The sequence below is a fragment of the Zosterops lateralis genome, assembly GCF_965231275.1.
Source record: "Zosterops lateralis genome assembly, chromosome: 30".
In the NCBI taxonomy this organism is placed as follows: Eukaryota; Metazoa; Chordata; class Aves; order Passeriformes; family Zosteropidae; genus Zosterops; species Zosterops lateralis.
Genome location: NC_139790.1, coordinates 6057901 through 6081662, shown reverse-complemented (window position 1 = coordinate 6081662; position 23762 = coordinate 6057901). Strand labels below are relative to the sequence as shown.

General features: G+C 55.8%; 2 protein-coding genes across 3 annotated transcripts in view; one reads left to right on the top strand and one right to left on the bottom strand.

Moving 5' to 3' along the window:
* Window positions 1–419: 419 nt before the first annotated feature.
* Window positions 420–8883, bottom strand: SLC20A1 (solute carrier family 20 member 1). Its single transcript, XM_083880306.1, has 11 exons — window positions 8742–8883; window positions 8144–8598; window positions 7916–8056; window positions 7731–7816; window positions 6398–6494; window positions 4695–4814; window positions 2960–3208; window positions 2318–2867; window positions 1883–2068; window positions 1547–1631; window positions 420–1086 (listed from the first exon to the last, which is right to left on the bottom strand). Exons 2-11 carry the CDS (start codon window positions 8451–8453, stop codon window positions 925–927), a joined length of 1986 nt encoding a protein of 661 aa, XP_083736432.1. The 5' UTR covers window positions 8454–8598; window positions 8742–8883; the 3' UTR covers window positions 420–924.
* Window positions 8884–20617: 11734 nt separating this feature from the next.
* NUDCD3 (NudC domain containing 3) overlaps window positions 20618–23762 on the top strand; it is a 29027-nt gene continuing 25882 nt past the window's right edge. For both annotated transcript variants that reach the window (XM_083880326.1, XM_083880325.1), the window contains exons 1-2: window positions 20618–20852; window positions 22912–23204. In XM_083880326.1, the coding sequence (XP_083736452.1) occupies window positions 20661–20852; window positions 22912–23204 (485 nt within the window). In that variant the 5' untranslated portion in view covers window positions 20618–20660. The remainder of the gene's footprint in view (window positions 20853–22911; window positions 23205–23762) is intronic.

The window sequence follows — 23762 nt, the reverse complement described above, 5'->3', positions numbered from 1 at the left end:
CCGGCTGCCCCCACCGAAGTTCTTGCGACACCCCGGGGCCGCTGACGCGGGGCCCCGAGACCGACCTTGACCCAAGCAGGAGGGAGTATGCCACGGCACATGGAAGGGGGGCAGAGCAACTGTTGTCCCAGAGCTGTGGAGGGACGGACACACGGCCGGACATACATACATACAAACGCACACATCCCCCCACACCGGGGATGGGGCTGATGACAGGGACAGCCACCCCCAGGTGTAGGGCCCCGATAACCCCTGCGCAGGGCTGTATACAGCTCCTCCCGTGATACAGGCGGCACGTGGGACTCTTATCTATACCCCCAGCTCCCTCCTAGGGCACAGGGCCAAGGCAGGGAGGGCTAGGGGGCAGCACCTGGCCCCCACCGTCTCCCAAATCCCCAGAACCACAGGCAGCACTGGCATACGAAGGAAATCTTTATTAAGTCCGAGGTAGCAGCAGTGACAGGAGGCCAGAGGGCAGCCCCGAGGGCCCCCGAGCAGGATGGTGTCCACAGCACTATGGCAATGGAGGCAAAGCTGAACACTGCACAGCCTGCACAAAGGGTACCCCACAACGACCCAGCCCCTTGTTCCAGGGCAGGCAAGGACCAACCTCTGTCCTTCCCCCAATAAATCACTACCAGGGGATGAGTAGAAGTGAGAAAGTGACCCCCAGTAACTGCTTATCTACAGCTACAGCAGATCAGGGTGTATCACCTGGGGGCAGATACAGCCATGGCAGCACACCCCCCACAATATTAGCGCCAAGACAGTTATATTAAAAAAAAAAAAAAAAAAAAAAAAAGATACTTCAGTGACAGCACTATGCGCAGATGGGCGCAGCTGCCACCCCACAGCAGGGAGCCTCAGTGGCTCCTTGAGGGAGGACAGCAGTGGGAAGCATGAGCAGTGGGAGCCCTGATGCCCTCACACCTTCAGGACAGCGAACTTGAAGACAGCCATGATGGCAGCACTAATGAGGCCAGAGATGGGGACAGTGACGAACCACGCCATGAAGATGTTTCGGAAGAGGCGCCAGTCCACTGCCTTCCTGGAGCGCAGCCAGCCCACTGAGACCACTGAGCCCACCTGCCCAAGGAGTCAGGGCACTGCTCAGCACCAGAGCAGGCACCTGCACCCCTCAAACATGCACTCCTTTAGCCTCCAGGCCAGAGCCCTGGGTCCTGCTCCGGCTTGTGGGGACCTCACAGAGCACAGGCAAGGAGTGCAGGGCAAGGAGTTGTCACCCCAGAGGGATGACAGGACCAGAACCCTGCAGCACTTGGGTTCCCATAGCCTCTTGACAGAGCCTAGGGGACCATGAAAGGGGTTTTATTCTCCCATCCTCTCCCAAGTACCCCAGGGACCCACCCCAAGACTGGGCAGCTGCTGCCACCTCACACTGAGATGCCAGCACCAGAGCTGGGAGCTGACAGTGGCCAGCAGCACAGAGTGGGGGCTCCCACACAGCTCAGCCCTACGAGCACCAGGATTTGGGAACACTAAGCTCACACTGAGCCAAAGCCATATCCCCAGCTATCCCTCCTACCTTGCAGTGGGTTGTGCTGATTGGGAGGCCGACATTGGAGGCAATGACCACTGTCAGCGCTGATGCCAGCTCAATGCTGAAGCCACTGCAGAGACAGAAAGCAGATCAGAATAGGGACACTGGATACCCCAAAACACCCAGTGGGCACAGCTCAAGGCAGCACAGCTTGTCTCTCTAGACCCCCGGATGAAGCCCCAGGATGCAGCAAGGTGTTGGAGCTACACATACCCAGCTCCACCACTGAAATGCCCAAGACAGAAGGGAGAGGGGCTCCTGGAGCAGAATGCAGCTCTCAGGCTGCCTGGAACATCCCCTCTGCTCCATGGTAGCCCTTACCTGGATGGTGTGATAGGAGTCAGGTCCTTCCCCATCGTCTGGATGACTCTCCTTCCCCAGACCCACAAGCCAATGCAAATCCCTGCACCCCCATAGAGAAGCAGCCAGATGGGAGTTGCCACCTTGGTAGCCACATCGCCCGTCTGATAGACCAGGTAGAGTGCAACCAGGGGCCCAATGGCATTGCTGGAAGAGAAAGGTGATCTGGTCTAGATGGCGAAAGGCTCTTGGCAAGATAGAATATCTCTGGAAGTGTTCAAGGCCAGGTTGGATGGCACATGGAACAACCTGTTCAAGAGGAACATGTCCATGGCAGGGGCTTGCAACAAGATGATATTTAAGGTCCCTTCCATCCCAAACTATTTTGTGATTCCATAATTGTGTGAGCACTAGCCCCAGCTACCAGCCTCCCTGGCTCCTACTAACTCCACTGACCTGACATCATTGCCACCATGAGCGAAGGAGCCAAAACAAGCTGTGAGGATCTGCAGGAACTGGAAGAGTAGGGACACCTCAGGCTTGTCCTGCTCATGCCACTCTTCCAGGGAGCTACTGCTGCCCTTGTGGTCACTGGCACCCAGCTCTGCCTGGGCTGTGTTCAGGTCCACGTCTGCAGCTGGGTGTGCATCTGCCACTGCGTTGCAGTAGCTCGTATAGCTGTCCATGCGGACTCTCTTCTTAGTGTCCACTACAGACCAGCTCAGTTTCTCCCCCTCCTCACTATCCCTGGCACGCAGAGAGTCCAGGGGCATGCCACAGATGGCCATGGTGTAGGAGGTATAGCTGTTATTGCGTCGCAGGGGCTTGTCCCCCGAGTCCCCCATGCAGTCCCCCATCTTGGCAAGGTGCAGCTTGTGCAGCAGTTCCTTGTAGAGACCGGAGTCCTTGTGCACAGTGTGGTACTGGTATTGTCCACCTGAGCCCAGCTGGTGGCCCACTGCCTGGCTCAGGTGGACCAGGTTGCCATTGGGCAGCCGCACAGCTCCTGCCAGTAGGGACAGCGGGTGAAAAGGTTAGCACCAAGGGGTGCCTGGCATTGGGGAAGTCTTACCACCTGTATCATCCCCTGCTACTCACCGCTGTCAATGCTTGTTTCCTTCAGGTCGAGGCTGGGAAGCCTCTCCTGCTCCAGGGCCTCCTCCAGCTCCCCCAAGTTGAAGGAGACCATCCTCTCCTCCAGCATTGCCTGGGGGGGAATGGCCGATCCTGCATCAGCAGCAGGGCCCCTGGCATCACCCAGGGGCATCTTGGCCTCCTCTTGCTCCTCCTTTGGGCAAACATTCTTCTCCATCAAGGGACTTTCAGAAGGACTTGATTTTATCTCTCCTGTGAAGACGGGCAGCTGCCATCAAACCCCTTTCCACCACTGCACCCAATGCCAGCAGCAAGCCCACACACCCCTTGCCACTCAGATTTATGGCAGCCAAATAAAATTTACAGCTCCTCCCCATCCTGAACTTTGGAAACTGCTGGACAGTCAGACCTTGTCCCGAGCACAACAGCCAAACCATCTAAGCCAGCTCATCCCCTATTTTTAGACACCCCCACCCACACGGGGTGTGGTGAACACCATTATTGGACTTTTATGTCAGTAATGTCTAGTGCAGAGGTTCCTCTTTAGGCCATGTTTGTCCCATCCCTGTGGGCAGTGGGATGCTCTGGACCCACTTCTGCAGTGGCTATGACTCCTGAAGCTGACAGACACCCAGAAGAGCCCAGCTCCTCTACCAGCCTAGCAGCTCCAGCCTGGGCTCCTCTCCAACTTCAACTGGCTTCAAACAGGAGCTGGTCTCCACCTCCCAAAGGCAGCCTAGTTTCCTGTCCACCCTGGGGAGCCAAGCCAGCAGCACCTAGCTGTGGAAGCTGAGGCTGTTCCTCCACCTCTAACAGGAAGAGCAAGTTTTCTCCAGGTGAAAACATGAGGTCAGCTCCTTCCTTTTGGTTGGTCAACAACCAAAACCACCTTCTTGTCATAAACATGACCATTTCTCTGTCACTTTGTTTCCTTCAAGGGCTGGGTTGTGGCATCAACCCTTCATCCTGGCATCCAGTCCCAGCAGAACTATCTCCCCTTGCATGCCCACCTCCTCCCAGGGATGCTGTGGGGAGGCAGGGAGCACATCTGACAGGCAGAAGAACCCACCTCACAGGCAGGAGTTAAGTTTAACAGCTGGAGGATTGTCAAGAGCAGCCATAAAGCTGTTAGTCACACCCCAATAACACCAGGACAAGGACATCCCCCCATCACCAATTCCCAAGGCCCCAGCTTGCACACATCATTGATATTCATGACCACATGCAGTCCAAGCACTGCTCTGGAGGCAAAGCTCAGGGCTGATCCTTTGGATGCCTTTCAATAGTGTTTTGGGTTTTTTGGCTACAGGGAAATGATTTCATCAGCTTTAAACTTGTGATCTGCATCAGCCGGGCCAAGGATTGCTCAGCAGGTATGAGAAGATTAAAGGTTACAACAGGCACATTGTCTCTTGCGTTCTCTCCTCTATTAGAACTGGACAAGCTGTCTGATACTGCCCACAGCTCCAGGAGAGATCACCCGACAGATCAGTCAGCCCCAGACACTGCTCAGCAGCACAACAGTTGCTCCTGGGGGGGTTTGGGGTGCCTGGGTTGGGAGCAGGCAGAGCCCAGTGCGATGAGTGCCCCAGTGACTCGGAGCAGGTTAATCTCTGAGCAAAGATGAGGATTCTGCTAATAACAGCCCCACAGCTAATGGGAGCTCCCATTGGGAAGAGAAGTTGGTTAGCCAGAACATGCCCTTCCCCAGAGGATTGCAAAGGGATGTGGTACTTACGGTCAATTTTCTTCTTCATTCTTGGACATACAAAGAACCAGACGACAAGAGCACAGACAACAGCACTCCCCGCCGAAATGAGGAGGATACCCCACAGAGGAAGTTTGTCAAAGCCCAGCACTAGGAAATAAAACAACGGATCTTTGAAAACCTCTAGGCAAAACCCTCCTCAATATATGACTTTGGTTTTCCCAGGCATAGGGATTCCATCACCTGCAATGCCCCTGACCTAATCCACCTGCCAGGGAGAAACACTGCTGGAAAGGCATCACTGATGATGCTAAGACGCCAGATATACTCTCTGAGCCCCACAGGTCATATCCCCATCAGCAGCTGACCCTTCACAGCCCCTCCCCCAGCCAAATCCTGCACAGAGTGGTGCATGCCCCAGGCTCTACACAGCTCTTGTCTCCTCATTTGCTGCAATGTCAAAGGAAAAAACACCTCCCAGTGTGGCTGCTGCAGCGGCGGTGCTGCTTCCCTGCTCTGGAGAAGGCACGGAAGCTTGGGCTGCTCCCCCCAGAGCTCACCAACCCCTCTAGCTACTGGGGAGGGCAGCTCTTCTGCTCCAGGAGTCAATGGGAATTTGAATAGGCTTCATGGCATCTGAGGTGATACATGACCCACTTAAGAGCATTCTCATAGGCAGCCTGACTTTGAGCAGAGGACTGGCATCACACAACCCCAGGTAGGGCATCAGGTGCTTGTGACTATCCAAACCCTGCATTTGCTGCTGCAGGCAGTGACTTACTGCTCCTGAAGCAGCCCAAAGGCCTCACCCAGGCACAGGTCTGCCTGCAAACCCTGTGCTTGAGCAACCTAGAGCTCATTCAGCAGTTCAGGGCTCAGGATAAACATAGATCCACTTTGAACATGCCAAGTAATCAAGTGATTTTGGAGCAGCCCCAGTGCCTCCAGCAGCACCACTGCAGGCCTGTCCTCCTCTCCCCCATGTTGGAGAGCCCAGGAAAGGGGAAGCTGATATCCCTCCAAAAAATTTTCCAGCCACTGTTTACAGAGCAAACTCTGCCAAAGCCAGCACTGCCTGCCTGCATCCCACCTCCAGAGGCTCCTCCACAACAGGAAACCCATGCTCACACCAAAAAACAGCTCAGGCCAAGTCATCCCAGCAAACAACAGAGGTGACAGAACCTCTGGCTCCACGGGCAAATCTACCTGTCCCTGTTGAGCCCTCTCTTAGCCTTGGTCATGACCTCTCCCCTGCAACACAGCATCTTAGTTTGGCTTTTCCAACTGAAGCTCTGACTCTGCAGCACACAGGCCAGCTCTTCTCACCAAGAGTAATTAGCTTGTTTTTAGGGACAGGATGAAACAGGAGGTACAGCCCCATTCCCTGCTCCTAGCCCCACTAGCAGCAGCCTGAAGAGTCTCTTCAACAGCCAGCAGATACCTGAGTTTTAGCACAGGTAAGAGAAGGGAAGGGGAAGTCATGTTATTGGCCAGTCCTGGGAAGTCTAAGGAGAAAGGTCTGGAGGAGTTTAGTTTGAGCAGGTCTCTTTGGTTGGGCAACTACCTAGCCCATACAGTGCAGGCTAGCCTGCCACCTTCTGTAACCGGCACAGGCCAGCCGCCTTCTAGAAGATCTCAGCCCTGTAAAGCAAAAAAGGGGTAAATCGTGCATTTAATGGAGGCTTTAGAAAGAATTTCAAAATTCAGGTTGAAGCATTCTGCTGTGCACTTACAGGGTGCCCCAGTGTACATGATGGAGAAGAGGTTGATTCCAACAGTACAAGCATAGAAGATGGGCAAAGCTCGCAGGCCGTTGGGAACAGGATCTGCCTGGAAAACATGTATCAGTGGTATTAGAGAGGTAGACTGTGGGGCTGTGCAGCAGCCAAAGAGCAGCTTAGCAACAGATTCTTTCCAGAAGGGGTTTGTGCCCTCATTCACCTACAGATGACAGCTCCCAAGAGCCTTTAGGGAACAACCCACAGTCAAATGCCCCTCCAGCTGGGAGGTCAAGAGGTAGCACAATACCTGGGTCCCACAAGGCTTCCCAGAGAGCTAGGGCAGGCCCAGCCAAGGGTTCCAGCACTTCCAAGCCTGGAACAACTCATCTTTACTTAGCTTTTGAACCCTTTCCCTGGCTCCCCAAACTGCCACCTCCACTTATTCTTTCAACTTCTCAAGAACTTTCAAAACTCTTATACCTCTCCAGCTGACTTGGACAAAATAAAAACTCCATTACTCACAAAGGAGTTTATTTGACCACATACCTGGCAGCAAGGCCGTCACCCCAGCAGCAGGAGCACTTAATCCCCACTGCTGCCCAGCAATTTGGATTTGGCATCAGGACAAGCAAACCAAGCCATCCTGAATGCCAAGCAGCATGGAGGAACTACACTGTTCAGCACCAGAATGGAGTGTGACAGAGCCAGCCCCACTTTGGGAGGCTGGTTACACAAGGTTACTGTGACAGTGGTGACGCTAAGCGGTTATAAAGGGCTGCCAGTGATAAGATCTTAACATCTCTTGAATCGTTAGAGGTAAAACTTAAAGGAATTTAACCTCCGATATGCAGAAGAAAATGCTGGAGTTTCTCTGCATAGCTGGGGTCCCAGGTGGAAGGAACATGTTTTCCCTAGCCCCAGGAACAATTCCGTCCCTCCCAGCTGAGAAAAGCCATGGCTGTGGATCACCACCTTCACCTATAGCACACCCCATGGAGAAAAATCCTTACAGCAGGATTTTAGAAAAGCCCAAATGATAGCATTGGTCTTATCAATTCTGGGCTACTTCTTTACTGGGAAAGAGGGCTGTTCCTGCTGAAGCCAGCAAGACAACTCCCATGTTTCAGAGGTGAGGTGATGCCCCAAAACCCTCCAGGTCCACTCTGTGGAGTGGCCACAAGCCCTACTTTCTCACCTCTTGAGCCCCCAAAGGACTCCCCTGGTTCCAGCACATACACTCCAGGATGTGCCAGGAGAAGCCCTGGTGACTATAAGCCAACCAACAAGTCCATTGAGAGCAGCCAAGAGCCCCAAAGTGTCACAAAACAGGACAGATAGACCTTACCTTACAGAGGATGAGCCTCTGGACAAGGAAGAACAGGACAGCAGACATGATGCCCGAAAGAAGGGGTGAGATGAACCAGGACAACACTAGAAAGTGGGAGGCAAAATCAGCATCCTGCTGCTGGAAAAGGAAGCCCAGGGATACATGGGGTCCACAGCTGGGGTGGTCCTGCCAGCTGGACTTACCAATCTTCAGCAACTCAGCCCACTTCACACCTTCTTGCCCTTGGGCCACCAGTGAGAAGCCAATGGTTGCTCCAACAATGCAGTGGGTACCAGAAATGGGGAGCTTCAAGAATGAAGCTATCAGCTGCCACACAGCAGATCCTGCAGAAGAAGCAGCCTAGTAAGAAAGCCATCACCAGGGCACCCTGGGACATACTGCCCCTACATTGTGACTGCCCTGCTCCTTACCAGACATGGCGCTGATTGAACCTGCCATCAGCTGTGTGGAGTTGTACATCTCTACATCAATCAAGCCTTTCCGGATGGTCTCACTGACCTTGGCTCCCAGCAGGACGGAGCCCACCGTCTCAAAGATGCTGGCCAGGATGCAGGCCTGCCGCAGGGTCACCACCCCCGAGCCCACAGCCGTGCCGAAGGAGTTAGCCACGTCGTTTGCACCAACAGAGAAGGCGAGGATGAAGGCAATGATGAAGCCCAGGACCAGCATCCAGAGGAAGTCAGCCATGGGGCCGGTGGGCACCACGGAGGTCGGTTCCATGGTGGGGGGATGGGTTAATAAATTAGGTATAAAATTAAATAGAGGGATCGCTATAGGGTTCGGGGGAGCTGCGACGTCCTAAGGGCCCGTCGGGCGTAGGGGCTGGGGGCTGGGTGCTGCGCCATGGTCTGCGCCGCTCTTCATCCTGCGGGAAAGACAGAGCTTAGCAGGGTGAGCACCGGATACCGGCCCTTCCCGCCGCCGGTAACGGCCGCTCCCGCGCGCGCCACCGCCCCCTCTCGCCGCCATGTGTATGTATGTCCGCCCCTGCCCGTCATCACCGCTCACCGGCTGGGCCGGGCCGGGCCGCGCTAACCGGGAAGCCTCAACCACGGTCACGCTTCGCTGCCGCTCCGGCCCCGCTCCCCTGCTCCCCTCACGACGTGCCCGTCCTGGACCCGTCTACCCCCGCCGCCCAGACTGACGCGCCCACAACGCCCGGCTCACTTTAAGACCGCCCTCCGCTCCCACGTGACCGCAGACCCACCCCTCCCGCCAGGACATGGCACCGCCCTCTCTGGCCATTGGCCCGCTCTCTGAGGGAAAGGGCGGGGCCGCGCCGCCATTGGGTAGCGCCGAGCACGGAGCCTGGGCCCAGCCCCGCCCCTCTTCGCGGGCACCGCGCCTGAGAACCACGTGCACGCTCTGTATCTCCAGGGGTGGAGGGACGGCCGGGCGGGCACTGGCACCGGCACCGGCAACGGAATGGCATGGCCCGGCCCGGCACCGGCGCCAACCTGGCCCTGCACAGATCAGCACCGACACAGCCCGGCACTGGCACAACCCGGCACTGGCACAGCCCAGCCCGACAGTGGGCTGACTCGACTCTGGCATGGCTCAGCACCGGTGTGGAACATCCTGACGCAGATGTGTTCTCTGCCCTGTCATCGTCTGGCTCACCTCTGCACGGGTGTGGCCTTGACTGGGTTCGGGCACATCTGGCACGGCTTGGCACCGTTCTGCTTCAGTGTGGCACGGGCACAGCCCAGCACGTGTGAGGGCGAAGGCTGGGCTCCAGCATAGCCCAACACGGTTTGGCATGGGCATGCGTCTGTGTAGGTCTGGCCCACATGTGGAACAGCTCTGCTCAGCTCCAGCATGATCAGCTTGTGCCAGGCCCAGCAACAGTGCTGCACCAGCCCAGGCAGGCACTGAGCTGCTGACCACTGGGCTGGCACTCCAGTGTGGCTCAGTCCCACTCCAGCTCTGAAATGACATCAGATACGGGCCTTGTGCCTGCACTGGTTGAGATTAGCACCTAGCAACAGCACCAACCCAGAAGTGCCTACTGGCCTCAGCAAGGGCCACGCATGGGTACAGAAACCAGTACCCACCAGGATCAACCAGCATCCACAATTGAGTGGTGGCAGCTCAGGGGATCCTACAAGGTCCCAGGAGATTCTCAGGAGGTCCTGCTGGGTCCCCCCCAGCACCTCCAGCCTGGGTGACACACGGCTAGCGCTCAGCCCTCTGTGAATATATGTGCACACAGCCCCATGTGCACATGCACATGCTGGGGGCACACGTGTGCCCTGAGCAGGGTGAGCGCCAGTGCCCATTCCCATCTTGGGGTGATCATTGCCCAGCAGGAACCACGGCTCAGTGGTCAGAGGCCACAGGCAGCCCCAGGGCAGTGGGTCAGCCAGCACGGGAAGCTGGGGTGTGTGGCCAGGCGTTGTGCCGCCGCACGGGTCAGCGGCTGGGGGCTGGACACAGCTGGGCCATTGCATGCCATTGTGTCACGGGGACACTAGTGACAAGGGGTTGCAAATGGCAGATGGTGTGGAGGAGAAGTGGCCAGGGTGCCCCAGCCCTGCTGCATCGCTGCCCCTGCGTCACTCGGCCAGAGTCCGTCCTGTGTCCCCATGGGCCCTGTGTCCCAGGCCACGTGCAGCACTGAGTGTGCAGAGCCACAGCACAGCCCAGGCTGGGCCTGGGGGTAAGGAAGGACATGTATCTGCAGCCTGGGGACCCCTTGCTACTCAGCTCACCAAAGCAGTAGCAGGGGGTGACCCACTCCACATTCCTGTCACCATTGGGTGTCCCCATCTGTAGTAGGTGTGTGAACTGGGGAGGAAACTGCAGCAGGAGTCCCTGGATGAAGCTGGGAGGATCTATGTTCTGGGCCCCCAGGTTCCATAACCCTGTACTCCCAAAGCTGAGAAGGGATCCAGGTGTGTCTACACCCCTGCAAGGGTAGAGGCAGGTCTGGGGAGCAGTACAGGGCATACAAGGTGCAGCAACAGGTGCATGGGGTGCAGCACTGAGTATGTGGGATGCAGCACCAAATATGGAGCACAGCACAAAGTGTGCAGGTGCGTGGCCAAGTGTGGAAGGGTGTAGCACTGAGCAAAAGGGGGTACAGAGCCTTGCACATGGGGAGCAGCACTGATCACATGGGTACAGAACTGAATAGATTGGGTGGTGGGCCAAGGAAGTGCTGGGAAAGAGCAGGCTGGGTGGCCCTTTGAGATGCCTCCAGGACAATACATTGCAGGTTCCCAGCACTGGGAGGGGATCCTTAGACCTTTGTCAGCTTCACTCCCACAGTGAGCCCTACTCCTGAGCAGTGAGACTGTGACACTGAAGGCACTTAAAGCAGTGAGGCAGCACTCTGGGAGCTGCTGGGAAAAGCCTTGGGAAACAATCCAGCCTGTGGCCATCTCACATACAGACCCAGGGTCTACATCCTCCTGCCCCAGTAACACCAGTAACTCCTGCACTGGGAGTCTTTGATGGATGCTGAGCCTGCCCTGAAATCCACCTGCTTGGCATCAGCACTCCCAGTCCTGGTGCTAGCTTTGACCTACAGGTCCCTGCACATGCCCTGGTGTTCAACAGCATCGCTGGGCTCCCAACACTCGTTGGCACACTATGGACCTCTTAAGTGTCATCAGCAGTCTCTGGAAACCCCCATCACGACAAAGGTTGGTGCCCTTGTCTATCTGGGCTCCACTCCTGACTGATCCTCTTATTTCATGTTGTCCTACTCTTGTTGTTAATTGGTAATAAATTAAAATTAATTTTCCCAAGTCAAGTGTTTTGCCTATGACTTAACTGTTGAATGATCTCTCTCCCCTTACCTCACCCCAAAAGTTGTTCCACTGCTCACACCCCTGCCATATGTGCCTACATCGCCCCTCTCTGTATCACCAACTGGACACTGTAAGTGTGGTCATGTTCCACGAGAACTTACACGATCCAGATTCATGAATAGTTTGGCTTATTGGAGCAACAGGAAAGCAGGTTCAAAATGAATGCATGAACCACAGAGTGTTAATATGTCATGACAAAAGGTATAGAACAGAATATATATAAAATATTCCTATGTGTTGCTGGACGTTGGGAAGCACTCAGTGCCTGTTCTGGACATCAGCCAGACACAGGGGCCCTGTGGCTCCTGTACAGGCAGCCCACCTTTTCCTGGTGTTCCTGTAAGCTGGAATGGAAAAAGCCCTGTCAAGGTCTGCCCCAGCTCACTCATCCAACTCCTTTCTTTGCCATGCATTTCTCCAGGAGATGGTGCCCAGCATATGAAGAAATCTCACTGAGTGCCTCCCTTGCATGAGAGACCCCTTCCACTCACTACGTGTTGATGAATCAATGGCAAAGGTATTAGTGAAAACAAACTTGAATCACATTGTGGATAAGATTGAAAGGGACAACAGTGGGGTCATCTGGTCCCACCTCCCTCCTAAAGCAGGGTCATCCAAAACACATTGCACAGAATTGTGTCCAGACAATCCTGGAATATCACAAGTGGGTGAGACTCCACAACTTGGGCAATCTGTTCCAGTGTGTGGTCACCTGCACAGAAAAATTCTTTCTCATGTTCAGGTGAAATTAATACAAATTTGCAAAAACACAAGAAAGGGTCATGTCCAGGGTCACCATATTGCTTACAGCATGGATAATGCATATAGTAAAAATCAAATTAGAATCAATTAGAATCAGTGGCAATTTAGATTCAGTGGCATTGTGGGGGCCCTGCACCCCTTCAGTATCCACAGGACCCCCAGGCCCTACAGTGGCATCCATGGGAGTTTGCTGCCAGTACAACACAATTGATTGTGCAGCTGCTCTTTATTTATACTTCTCCAAATACTCTGCTGGCTTCTGTCCAGCTGTCTGGGTGCTCCAAACTGGCTCAGGAAGCTGCGAGGTGCCTATGGAGAGAGGAAGCTGCTGAGGCCTGGCTGGGGTGCAGGGTGGGTGTGAGGGTCCGGAGCAGCACTGGGTGCCCGTGGGCTGTGGCACTCGCTGCAGAGGGCAGCTGCGGGCACAGAGAACTCTGAGCAGAGCACAGAGCGCCAGCTCACAGCAATCTCCACAGTGACTTACTGGGCACCCAGAGCACCAGAGCTCAAAATGCCTCGTGCCACCCAATACCAGTTTGGCAGCTCCCCTCTGCCCCACCAACCTATTTTCTCCTCTTCCTCCACACATGGAGCACACAACACAGCACCATTCCCAGCAGCATCGAGCCAAGGACTGCCACGATGCCTTCGATGCAGTACTTCTGGAAAGAATTAGCATCCACAGCATTTGTGTCTGCTCTGCCCGCCACAGCGTTTGGGTCTGCCCCATTATCCACAGCCTTTAGGTCTGCCCTGCTGTTCCCAGCGCTGGTGGATCTCCTGCTGACAGGGCTGTTGAGGTTCAGGCTGTTCACATCTGGAGGACCAATTGTGCACGTTAGTGGATCCTGCACACCTCTGGCAAACATTGCCAACAAATGTTCTTTCCCACTTCACTAGCATCTCTGAACAAGGGAATATCCTGTGGCGGCAACATTTCCATGACTGCAGTAGAAACCAAGGGAACTCTCAAAGGCCTTGCAAGTCCCTGCTCTCTGGACCCTCTCTCCTCTCAGCTTTGTTTACACTTTGGAGTGGCCACAATCCAGTGTCTGCCATTGCCCCCTGTTCATGGGATTCTTCACATGCGCCCACAATTTCTCTTGTGCTCTGACCAGAGATGATCTGACTGGGGCAAACAGTCCCTGGGACTCAGCTGGAGACAAAACTGGCAGTAGAGACTCTGGACCACCCTTGCAGCTCACCAGTACCTGGAGGGCATGCATGACATGGAGAGTCCCTACAGTGAGGGTCTGAGGTGTGGGCGGGGGAGGGCTATAGTGTGCCCCTACATGCACCTGAAACCTCTGCTGCCCGAGTGTGCTTGTTGGGAGTGTACTCACCTCCTAGTATCATCTTCAGCTCCCTCAGGATTTCATGCAGCACTTTGGATGTCTCCATGGAAGATTGTGCCCTTCCATCTTGATACTCTGGACCTTAATGGAAAGAATAAAGTTGCATTTTCCCCTTAGCAAACCCTGGAAACTGTGCTCAGGCTGTGCAGTCAGTCAGGACTGACCAGTGACTCCTGCAGTGCCAGGGGAGTTCCAGTGCAGGGTCCAGCCAAGAAGCCTGTGCCTGTGCCCACAACTGGAACAAGACACCCTCCAAGGAGTTCCCCTTATAGCTTGGAGCACCATCTGTCCTGACAGAACAACAGAACAGGGAAGAGGATAATGGAAGAACACAGCACACCCAGGCTTTGCTCCCTGTGCCTGGGGATCCTTCATATTTGCCCACAATTTCTCTTGCACTTGCCCATCTTCCCTTTCGAGGCTTGGCAGGTGCTGCCCTGGATAAAGACTCTCTCTGATGCTGAAAGATATAGCTGTCCCTGTGCATAGGACTCAAGGGACTAGACAGAGAGCATGGGGGGAGCACAGCTGTCTGACCAATTGTCCCTTGGAGTGAGATGGACAAAACCCATTCCTGTGCCAAGGAGAGCCACCCCCAGCTCTCCCTCCCGAGCCCAGCACCCACATCCCAAGGGGATGCAGTCAGGCCTTCTAGGAAGATACATTAACTTCCCTCTCCCTTATTGCCTTTTCTGCAGTATGGGCAGCATTTGCCTGCCCCCAGTTTTCAGGACTTGTCTTCCACTTACAACCTGTGGCAAGACTGCCCAGTGCCTGGATAACTTTGGAAGCATTCCTATATCCTGGCATGGGGGCCTTCCTCAGGGTTGGCCAGCACTGCCAAGGATCAGGGAAAAATAAAGCTGTAGCATGGCTCAGGCCCAGAGGATGATGTAGGGTCCCCCTAAGCCATGCTGATCTGAGAGTGCTACCCTTTGGACCCCAGTTCCGAGGAGGGATCCCCCTCTGTTGTGTTAGGACCTCCAGGGTCTCACAGCAAGGTCTGGGATGCAGATGCTGGGGGAGGGACATTAGATCCAGAGTCACATTTCCCATAATTTGCTGAGGAGTGTCCAGGTGGCCTCATTCCCAAAAGAGCAAAGTTCTGAAATCCCCAAGAATGGAGTGTGAGAGGTGGTGAGCATCTTGCTGCACCCACAGCGCATCTGAGAGTGTGTCTCTGGGACGGCAACAGCAACAATCTGCACCCCAGAGGTGACAGGCACCCCAGAGCTGCTCCTGGCTGCTAGCAGAGTACTGGCTCTGCACTGACAGTTTGGCACCAGGGCAGAACCTGCAGACACCCGGGGATCTGCCAAGATTCCCAGGTGTCTGAATGGCCCAAGAACAGCAGATTTTCCAACACACCTGTTGTGTGAAAGGCCCTCGTGTTTTCCCCAGTGACTGGCACTGCCTGATGGCCTTCCTGAGGCGCTTCTTCGTGCGAAGCCTCACGCTCCAGCGCTTTGGAGAGAAAGTGTGTCAGTTGAATTCCAAGTCACTGTTGCTCATTAGGATCTGTTAGACCTGGGTGCTGGCCCTGGCCTGCCTACCTACCCACTGCCTGTGCTCGCCACGGAGCAGCCCCAACATCTTCGGCTGGAAGGGCCACCAGGAGGAGGATGAGAGTAAGGGCCCACCGTGCCTGTATCATGATGCAGCTGCTGCTGCTCCTGCCACTGCTGCTGAAGCCCCTGACTACCCAAGCTACACTGCACATCAGGGCCTGACTTTGCAGCTCCACAGGGCGCTTTGTGACCTCATGGGGGCTTCTACCAGCAACATTCTGCCATCTCCACGGGGGGGCCAAATTTTCCCCAGGTGCTGGTGACAGGTCAAGCAGAGCCAACAGATTCAGCCTTTCCCCAGCATACACAGGGTTCTTGGAAAGCTGCTCTAGAAAACTCTGCAGTGACTGCCTGGGACTTCACCTATCTCCAGACCAAATCCCAGTGCTCCTGGAAGTGCCTGAGGTTGTCAGGCAGCTGCTAGTGTGGACCTGCCCTGAACATGGACCAAACACTTCCTAGAGTTCCCTTGGAGGACTCAGGAGCTGGCGCCTGGGAATTATCTCAAACTCGTTATGTCCCACACCAGTCATCAAAAGGACTGTCAGCTGGCAACTAAGCACCATGAAGCTGTTCACTTACTTTGTCCCTCATGGAGTAAGGAGCATACTCAAGAAAGCAAAGAAAATAAAACTTGTGGGCTGAGATAAAAACAGTTTAATAATTGAAATGCAGTAAAATAATAATAATAATAATAATAGTAATAATAATAAAAGAGATGGTGAGAGGGAGAGAACACACAAGAAAACAAGTGACAGATCTTACAAGTGCTCACCATCCACTAACCAATGCCAAACCAGTCCCCAAACCCCATTTGTTCTGGGTAACTCTCCCATACTGGGCATGATGCTCTATGGCATCGAGTATCCCCTTGGCCAGTTCAGGACAGCTGTCCCAGCTATTCTCCCTCCCATATTTCAGTACACCTCTTCCCTGGCAGAGCATGAGACACAGAAAAGTCCTCAGCTCGGGGCAAGCAGCTCCTTGGGGCCACCTCTCCTGACTCCTACCTGATTTGCTGCCCATCCCACTGACCCAGCAACACCCACTGCAGGACTGCAGGACTGCCCTTGCCACCTCACATGCCTGGCAGAGAGCTGGGGACGTCTGCAATGGAGGGCAGCTCAGCAGGTGCTCCTGAGGTTCCCTCCAGCCCAGCACTGTTCCCATTTGCCCAGGGGGGGCACCATGCAGCTGTTTCTTCACCCCCCAGAGCTTCTGTCTCCAGTGGACTAGCACCAACCCACCTTCGCTGGTCCCCTCCATGCTAGGCCATAGTGCCACTGCCCTGGGGCAGTCCAGACAAGAGGGGCCCATCACAACACAGTGCAGAGGAGTGACCCACATACCTGGGGACCCTGCTGGCACCAACACAGAGGGACAGAGGTGGCCCCAGCCCCCATGGTGCTGCCGATATCCATCATAGCCACCAACGCGGGGGCATTCCCCGGCAGTCACATGTCCCAGTGAAAAAAATGAAATTCAGAAAACTGAAACCTTTAATTGTCATACAATAAGTATATTAATGTTTATTGTGTAAAAAGCCCGGCACCGCGGCCCCCCCACCCCCAACGACGGAGCGAGAGAGATCAGCAGAGCAGCCTGCGCTGCCGGCACTGCCGCTGCCAAAGACCGAGAGAAAAGGCTTCGAAAAAAGGCGAGGCGCGAGCCTCGCCCCCGGTCTCCCCCCCTCGGCTCCCGGAGCGAGTCGCTGCGGCAGAGCTCGTCCCCGCCGGCGCCGTGCTGCAGCACGGCGGCAGCGGCCTGAGGCGAGAGCGAACAGAACCGGCCGCTTCTCCCTGCCCACAGCGGGGACCCCAGTGAGCGGGGCTGTCCGGCCCCGACCCCCGCAGCCAGCTGCCGCCGGAGCGGGAGAAAGAGGGGCCGGCCGCGCTCCCCCAAGCCTGGCATGAGGAATCCCAGACCCCCGCAGCCGCCTCCCCGGCGTGGCTCCAGCCGCCATGCCGCCCGGCTTAAGCCCAGTCGCAGAGAAGCCCCAAAGCCCGCACGTGGCTCAGCCCGCCCGCGGCCAGCCGCCAGATGGCGCGTCCACAGGCCCGCAGGGCCGCGTCCCCGAGCGCGCCCGGGCCGCCGCCCCGCTCCAAGAAGAGAGAACCCACGCCAGCCATATCTAGCAGCCCTGGTGCTGCCCAGCCCCTTCAAAACGCCATATTGGATACTATGAAAACCCACATCCCCTGCCGCCCAGGCCGACCCCGCATGCAAATAAAGGACCTCGAAATGCATCTCGGGATCCCTTTTAACACCAAAAACCCCTTATAAAATAAAACCAAGTAAAATTGAAACACACAGAAACCAATGCTAAGCCGTGTGAACCCTGAAGTAACGAAGGAGCTGATTTCTCCGGTTTTTCTTACTAGCTGTAAGTTAAAAAGACCAAACCAGAGATGAGACCCCCGAAGAAAACAAAAGAAACTAAGAACCCTGGGTTTACTCCCAGCGAGGGCGGGTTCTCCAGCTCTGCTCAACTCTCTGCAACAGAGCTGATAAACTCTCCTCCTCCACGGCATGCACGGGCAGCCAAAAACCCCTCGAGCAAATATTGTAAAAGCTGATTAATAAAGGCATTTTAAGGATATTAATATTATCTCCGCCCATTTTTATTCATAACACCAGGGCAGCCACATCCTCCTCAAGGCACTGCCCAAAGAGATCCTTTGAGACTGCTCCCTGATCAGACAGGACGATCCTAGCAGCGTCCCCATGGCTTGGAACCCTGGAGCCATCCCCCACAGAGACGCTGGTTCGCTCTCACTGCCGGCAGAGTTGTTCAGTCCCACTGCAGCGTCATCAATTATCTTGAGTCTGGAGCAAGTCACCACTGGCAGGATGGAGCCCGGAGGCTGTGCTGGGGTGCACGGAAGTAGCCGCCGCCACCCCGGCCTGCCATGTCCCAGCTTCGCACGGGGCACATGGAAAGTGGGTGGAGAAGTAGAAGAGTACCTGGTCAAACCCCACCCCCGGCAAGTGCCGGGCTCTGGCAGCCGGCGCTGGGGTGGAAGCATAGATATATTTCAGCGTGGAATGTTGATAGATTGTAACTTTATGAGATATTTACTCCCGGTTGTGTTCCATTAAAAGCTGGTTCTCCGAATTGCTTTGTGCGGGAGGGGAAGGGAGCACCGGGGGCACTGGGGACCAGCACCCAAGAAGTGCAGGAGCCGTGCTGAGCCCCAAATGAGAACCAGCCCCGAGAGGTACCGAGCTGCCCCCAGGACTGAGATGTGGCCAGCTGGGACGACAGAGGCAGAGGTGGCTGCCCTGTCCCCTGCCTTGGGGGAAGTAGCCAGACCTGATGGGTCCGTGCAAGACTCTATGGCCACAGCCTCGTGCAGAAAGCAGCACGGAGCCCCTGGGACAAGGGCAGATGGAGGGAACAGGGCCGGGGACAGACATGCAAGGGATACTTCACCTTCATCTTGAACTCGAGCAGTGTTCCCTGCAGCGGGGACAGGTGTGTGTAAAACCCTTCAAAGCCTCCGGGCAATACACTCTGCCTGGTGTCTACTGCACTCAGCTCTGCACTCTGAGGCTGTGCCTCTCTGCTGCAGCCAAATTACCCCAAATCACCCCAAGAGTGGTAATGGATCACCTGCAGGCCAGGTAGGGACCCTCCTCCACTGGTCTGGCTGAATTGGTGGGGAGTGGGGGAATAATAAGAAAAAAAATCCCAGCACTGACCAGACAGTACCTGGAATCATCATCTCTCCTTGTTGCCCATTTCCCATCCAAACTCTGGACCCCTTCCCAGGTGTGGATCCTGGGAAGGTGCAGTCCCCATTGGCATCAGCCTTGCCCCACATGCTGCCCCACCCTGAGCACTGTCAGTGCCCCAGGGCTCCTGTCCCTGTATCAGCAGTGCACAAACACTGCCCACCACCCTCAGGGCCAAGCTGTTCCTTTGCCTGAGAGACAGAGTGAAAGTGGAAAAGCCCAGAACTTCAGGGCTGAACAAAAGTAACAGCATGTGCTGCCAAAGTGCATCTTGGAGCTCTGAGGAAACTGGCTGACAGAGTTGCCAGGCCACTCTGTGCTCTTGGAAAAGTCACAGCCATCAAGTGAAGCCTTGGGTGATGGGGAAGGGAAACTCTACCTTCACAAAATATATTTAAGATATTGTGTTTTATTCCCATGTGTAGATAAACAATGTGTCCAGCCCCAAACTCAGTATTCAGATTTAACAGAAGCCTAATGCACTAATTCCAGGTAGATGGGTTTTGGATAAAATTCTTTACTACTTTCAGCTAGTTCCTTAGACAACTTAAAAATAACCTGAAAAGTATCCACAGAGATGTAAACATGGTTAACGACACTTAGCAAAGTATGTTCCAGTGTTAGTATAGACATTAAAATGTTCATAAACAGGATCTATGTCTGACTGATTGAAAAGGAATACCTAGACTCTGGGAACTACCAACTCCTCAACCTCAGCTCTACACCTGGGAAGATTATGGAACAGATCTTCCGGGGAGCTCTGCCAAGCTCAAACGGGGCCACGAGGTGATTCGGGACAATGAGCACAGTTTCACCAACGGCAAGTTCTGCCTGACCAGTCTTCTGCGATGGAGCAATTCCACCCGGGGACAAAGGGCGAACTACGGATGGTACCTCTCTGTGTCGTTAAAATGGCACCCCCAACACCCTTCTCTCCCTTGGAGAGAGTGATTTGCAGGGGGTGTCTGGTGGGTGAGTTGATTGGTCGCAGTGTTGATCAAGTCCATCAAGGGAAGCAGCTGATGGAATCACTTTTAATTTCGGTAGTTTTGATACGGTCTGCCCCAGGACCTTTCTGGACCAAAACTCCCGCACACGGCTGGATAAACCCATGCTGTGAGAGGTGAGGAGCGGGCCGAGGGGTCACAGTGGCCGGGGTGACACCAGGCCAGAGACCGGGGGCACGAGCGAGGGGACTGCTAGGAGAGCTCCCCCAGCCCCGAAGGCAGGCGCTGCCGTGGCAGCAGGCCCGGGAGGACGGAAGCCGCTCCCGCCCGCCACGACGGACCCGGCCTGCGCCACTTCCGCTTCCGCGCCCTCGCCCGACGGGCAGCGGCGGGGCCTGAGCGCCCCCTGGAGGCTCAGAGCGGCTCTTGCAGCCCCACCCCTACCTCCTCTCTCCACTCCGTGGGGGAAGAGCCGGGAATGGCGAGGGGAGGGGGAGGCCGGGGACATGGACGGTATGGGGAGTGGGACACTGGGGACATGGGGACCCGGGGTCTGGGCGTTCCCTGGTTCTGGGAGGCGACAGAAGGCCTCAGCCGTGCCACTGGGGAGCCGGGAATGCCTTGGAACCCCCAGCGGGGCGGGATGGGCCTCCCGGAAGGCCGGAATACATCTGCGCGGGTCGGGTTCCGGACGGACCGGAAACGGGGCTGAACCCGTTGCCGTGACAGCGAGCCCTGGGCCGTGATGGAGGCCGCGCTCACTGACATGTACGACCAGGCGCTGCTGGGCATCCTGCAGCATGTCGGCAACGTGGAGGAATTCCTACGCATCCTCTTCGGCTTCCTCTACCGCAAGACCGACTTTTATCGGCTCCTCCTGGGGCCCGGGGACCGCCTGGGCTTCCCGCCCGGCGCGGCGCAGGCCATGGCCCTGCAGGTACCGGCGGGGCCTGGAGGGATGGCGCGGCCTGGCCTTGCTGGCGGCCGGCGCTGTCCCTGTCGCGGAGCCGCGCCGAAAGGGCCGTGTCTCCTCGGCTTGTCGGTGTTCGTATTGGGCCGGCGGCGGGGTTAGGTCCAGGCAGAACGGGGGATGTGGAGCAGGGGTCGGGCAGCACAGCAGCCCCCGGGGCACCGGAGCTGCATGAAGGAGCGCAAAGGAAGTCAGGAGAGGTCCCTTGAAGCGGAGGGAAGCGTCACTCTCGTAAGAAGATGAGCTCCGGAGGCAGGCGAGGACTGCGAGACACGGTGGGAAGAGCCGGGTTGCAACATCTGCTCGGTGCTAGGCCCCGGGAGCACCGGCCAGGGTGGTTTCGGGGAGCTGCCGCCAGGAGCCGTGGGAGCAGAGAGCCCAGAGAGGGGCAGGAGGCAGATGAGGACCCGGGAGTCGCAGGAGGAGGCAGGTCTGGGCTCTGCTCAGCGAGAGCTTGTGACTGGCATTGCTCTGGTCCTGCTCCTGGACGGGATGGGGCAAAAGCTACGTGGTTCAGTGTTGAAGCAGCTTTAATTTGGGGTCCTTTGGCCTGTTATTAATCTTCACTGGCAAGAAGGAAACAAGTTTGTAAAATTTAGAGTGAGACTGGGTTTAGGGTGTTTGCTCAGACTGGGTGAGTTTTCCTTCCCAGACGCATCAGGCCTGGTGTGCCTCAGGTGAGGGGACAGGAGTCCTGCCCCTCCCTGCAGTGCCCTGTGGCACATGGGGTCTTACCCCCAGGGGTAGCCCCTTTCTGGATTAGGCAGACCCCAGGTGGTGCCCAGGCTGCAGAGGGACAGTATGGAGCTCAAACTATTGAGCAGAAGGGCAGTGCTGATGGGATTCCTGTCTGGTGTCAACCTAGGACCTTCTGGGGCTGGGCATAAGGAAAGAGGTGCAGTGTTCCTGCCATGGGAAGGTGTTAGGGCAGCCTCATGGATGCAACCAGAGGTACCCAGAGTGTGGAAACAGTGTGGAAGGGGCTCGTTTCCTCCTCATTCTTGCTCAACTGCAGTCCAGGGGATGCAGTTCTGAGATGTTGCTTTGCATGATCCATGCTGGTACTCACCTCTCCCACATTCTCCCCTTTGCTCACTGCCTGGGGAAGAAAGCTGGGATGAGTGGCACAAACTTCTGTCCATTTCTGATTGTGCTGACAGGAGCCTTCCCTGGGCCATGTCCTTTGTCCTGCACCTCCTAGACCCAGAGGAAGACTCGAGTCGAGCAAGATGCCAGTCCACTTCTGGAAGCCCTAAATCTGCCTCCAGAATATTCCTGGGAAGCAAAGGAGGGCTGTGTTTGATGCTTGCACACTTTTTAGAACATGTTTACAGTGCCAAAGCCCTGGCACTTGGGTGGGAGAACTTGCCGCCCGTTCAAGAAGCAGGTGCAGAGTCTGAGTGGCCATCACCCCTTGCTGCAGACACAGTTGTGGGCTTTACTTCTGACCTCCCGCCTGCACTGGACAGGCATAGCCAGAAGTCAGATGAGGAGTAGGATTACATCTCCTGGAATCACATCTTCTCCTGCAGCTGTCTGTTTGGGCACAGCCAGTGCCAGGTCAGCTGTCCTGCAACTTCTTCTGGGGCAGCTCATCCTGTTTGCCTGTTGGGGACTTTGTCTGAGTCCAGACAAATGGTCTCTGGGTGAGCCCTAGAATATGGGGTAAGGGAAGGCTCTCTTGGAGCCCCCTCCCAGCTGAATCTCACCACTCTGCTTTTCCCTGCAGTAACCAACACTCTTCCCAGGCTAAGGTGAGGTTGGCTGTGAGAATACAATCCTAGAAACAATTCCAAAATGCACCCGGAAGTTTTTGAGGTGTGCTTGATGTGGCCATGGGACTTTTCAAAAGGGACAGCAGCTATTTTTGTTGGTGACTGAAGCAGCTTGGGGTAGGTATGTGGTGCAGAGAGAGGAATGGCAGGAAGAAGTAGGTGCCCTGAGTGTGTGACGCTGCTCCTTACCTTCTCTCGGCATCCTAGGCAGAACTGGCAGTGTTGCTCACTTGGTTTGCTTTCTCTCCCAGGCATTCCGAGTGTTTGAACGGATGGCCAGGCAGGACGATGAGAAGAGGCACCGGGAGCTAGAGGCAAAGCTGAGGAAGAAGGAGGAAGAGGAGGAGGCAGCTGCAGCTGCTGAGAGGGTGAATCTATGCCCTGCAGCTCAGGAGATTGAGGTGGAGACAACGGAGCACATCCCAGCACCAGAAGCCGGGGAAGCTGCAGGCACACAGGAGTCAGCTGCAGCCCAGGGTGCCGTAGCCCTCAGCCATGTATCAATGGAGCCTCCGGGGGCTGCTGCCCCAGCAGAGCTGCCCACGTAAGGGTCTCTTACTTTCTTCATGCTCCTGGTGGGGGGGAGGCAAAACCGTGGACAGGGTATCCAGTGTTCCCTGCACAGTCCATTTTCGATTTTGACTTTCCTCTGCAGACACTCAGCCCTTCAGGAGGCTGTGAAGATTTCCCTTGCAGGCTTCCAAGGCTGGAGGCATTGTGTAACTCCCCACGGGAGGGCAGCAGTTGTTGTCCTGTGGGTGTTTCAGGGTTTCCCACTCTGCCCTGAGTAGGGGAGGTGGCATATCCTGTACATGCCCCACAAAGCTGAGGTGGTCTATCTGGCTCCTCCACAAACTGTTTGTGGTGTGCACTGTCCCTTTTCTGCACTTGTGAAGGCTCACGTGGAAGTCCTGGCACCAGCCTGCAACCTTCTTGTTAGTGCTGGGCTCCTTGGTGTGCTCGGGGACATCCCAGCAGCCGTCTGGGAGTGTGCACGGATACCTGCAATACCTGCAAGTTGGTGCTGGCTGGCTGGCCATGTGACAGAGCTGCAGCAGCAAAAGGGTTTGGAGCCCTCTAGGGGTCTCTGGCCCAGCCGTTG

What these genes read in the sequence shown, in the direction of transcription:
- SLC20A1 (XM_083880306.1), bottom strand. Translation starts at nt 8,453, where the DNA reads ATGGAACCGACCTCCGTGGTGCCCACCGGCCCCATGGCTGACTTCCTC. An exon ending in TTCAATCAGCGCCATGTCTG is followed by an intron (nt 8,057 to 8,143) that starts GTAAGGAGCAGG and finishes CTTCTTCTGCAG; the next exon opens with GATCTGCTGTGTGGCAGCTG. An exon ending in GGCTGAGTTGCTGAAGATTG is followed by an intron (nt 7,817 to 7,915) that starts GTAAGTCCAGCT and finishes CCCACTTTCTAG; the next exon opens with TGTTGTCCTGGTTCATCTCA.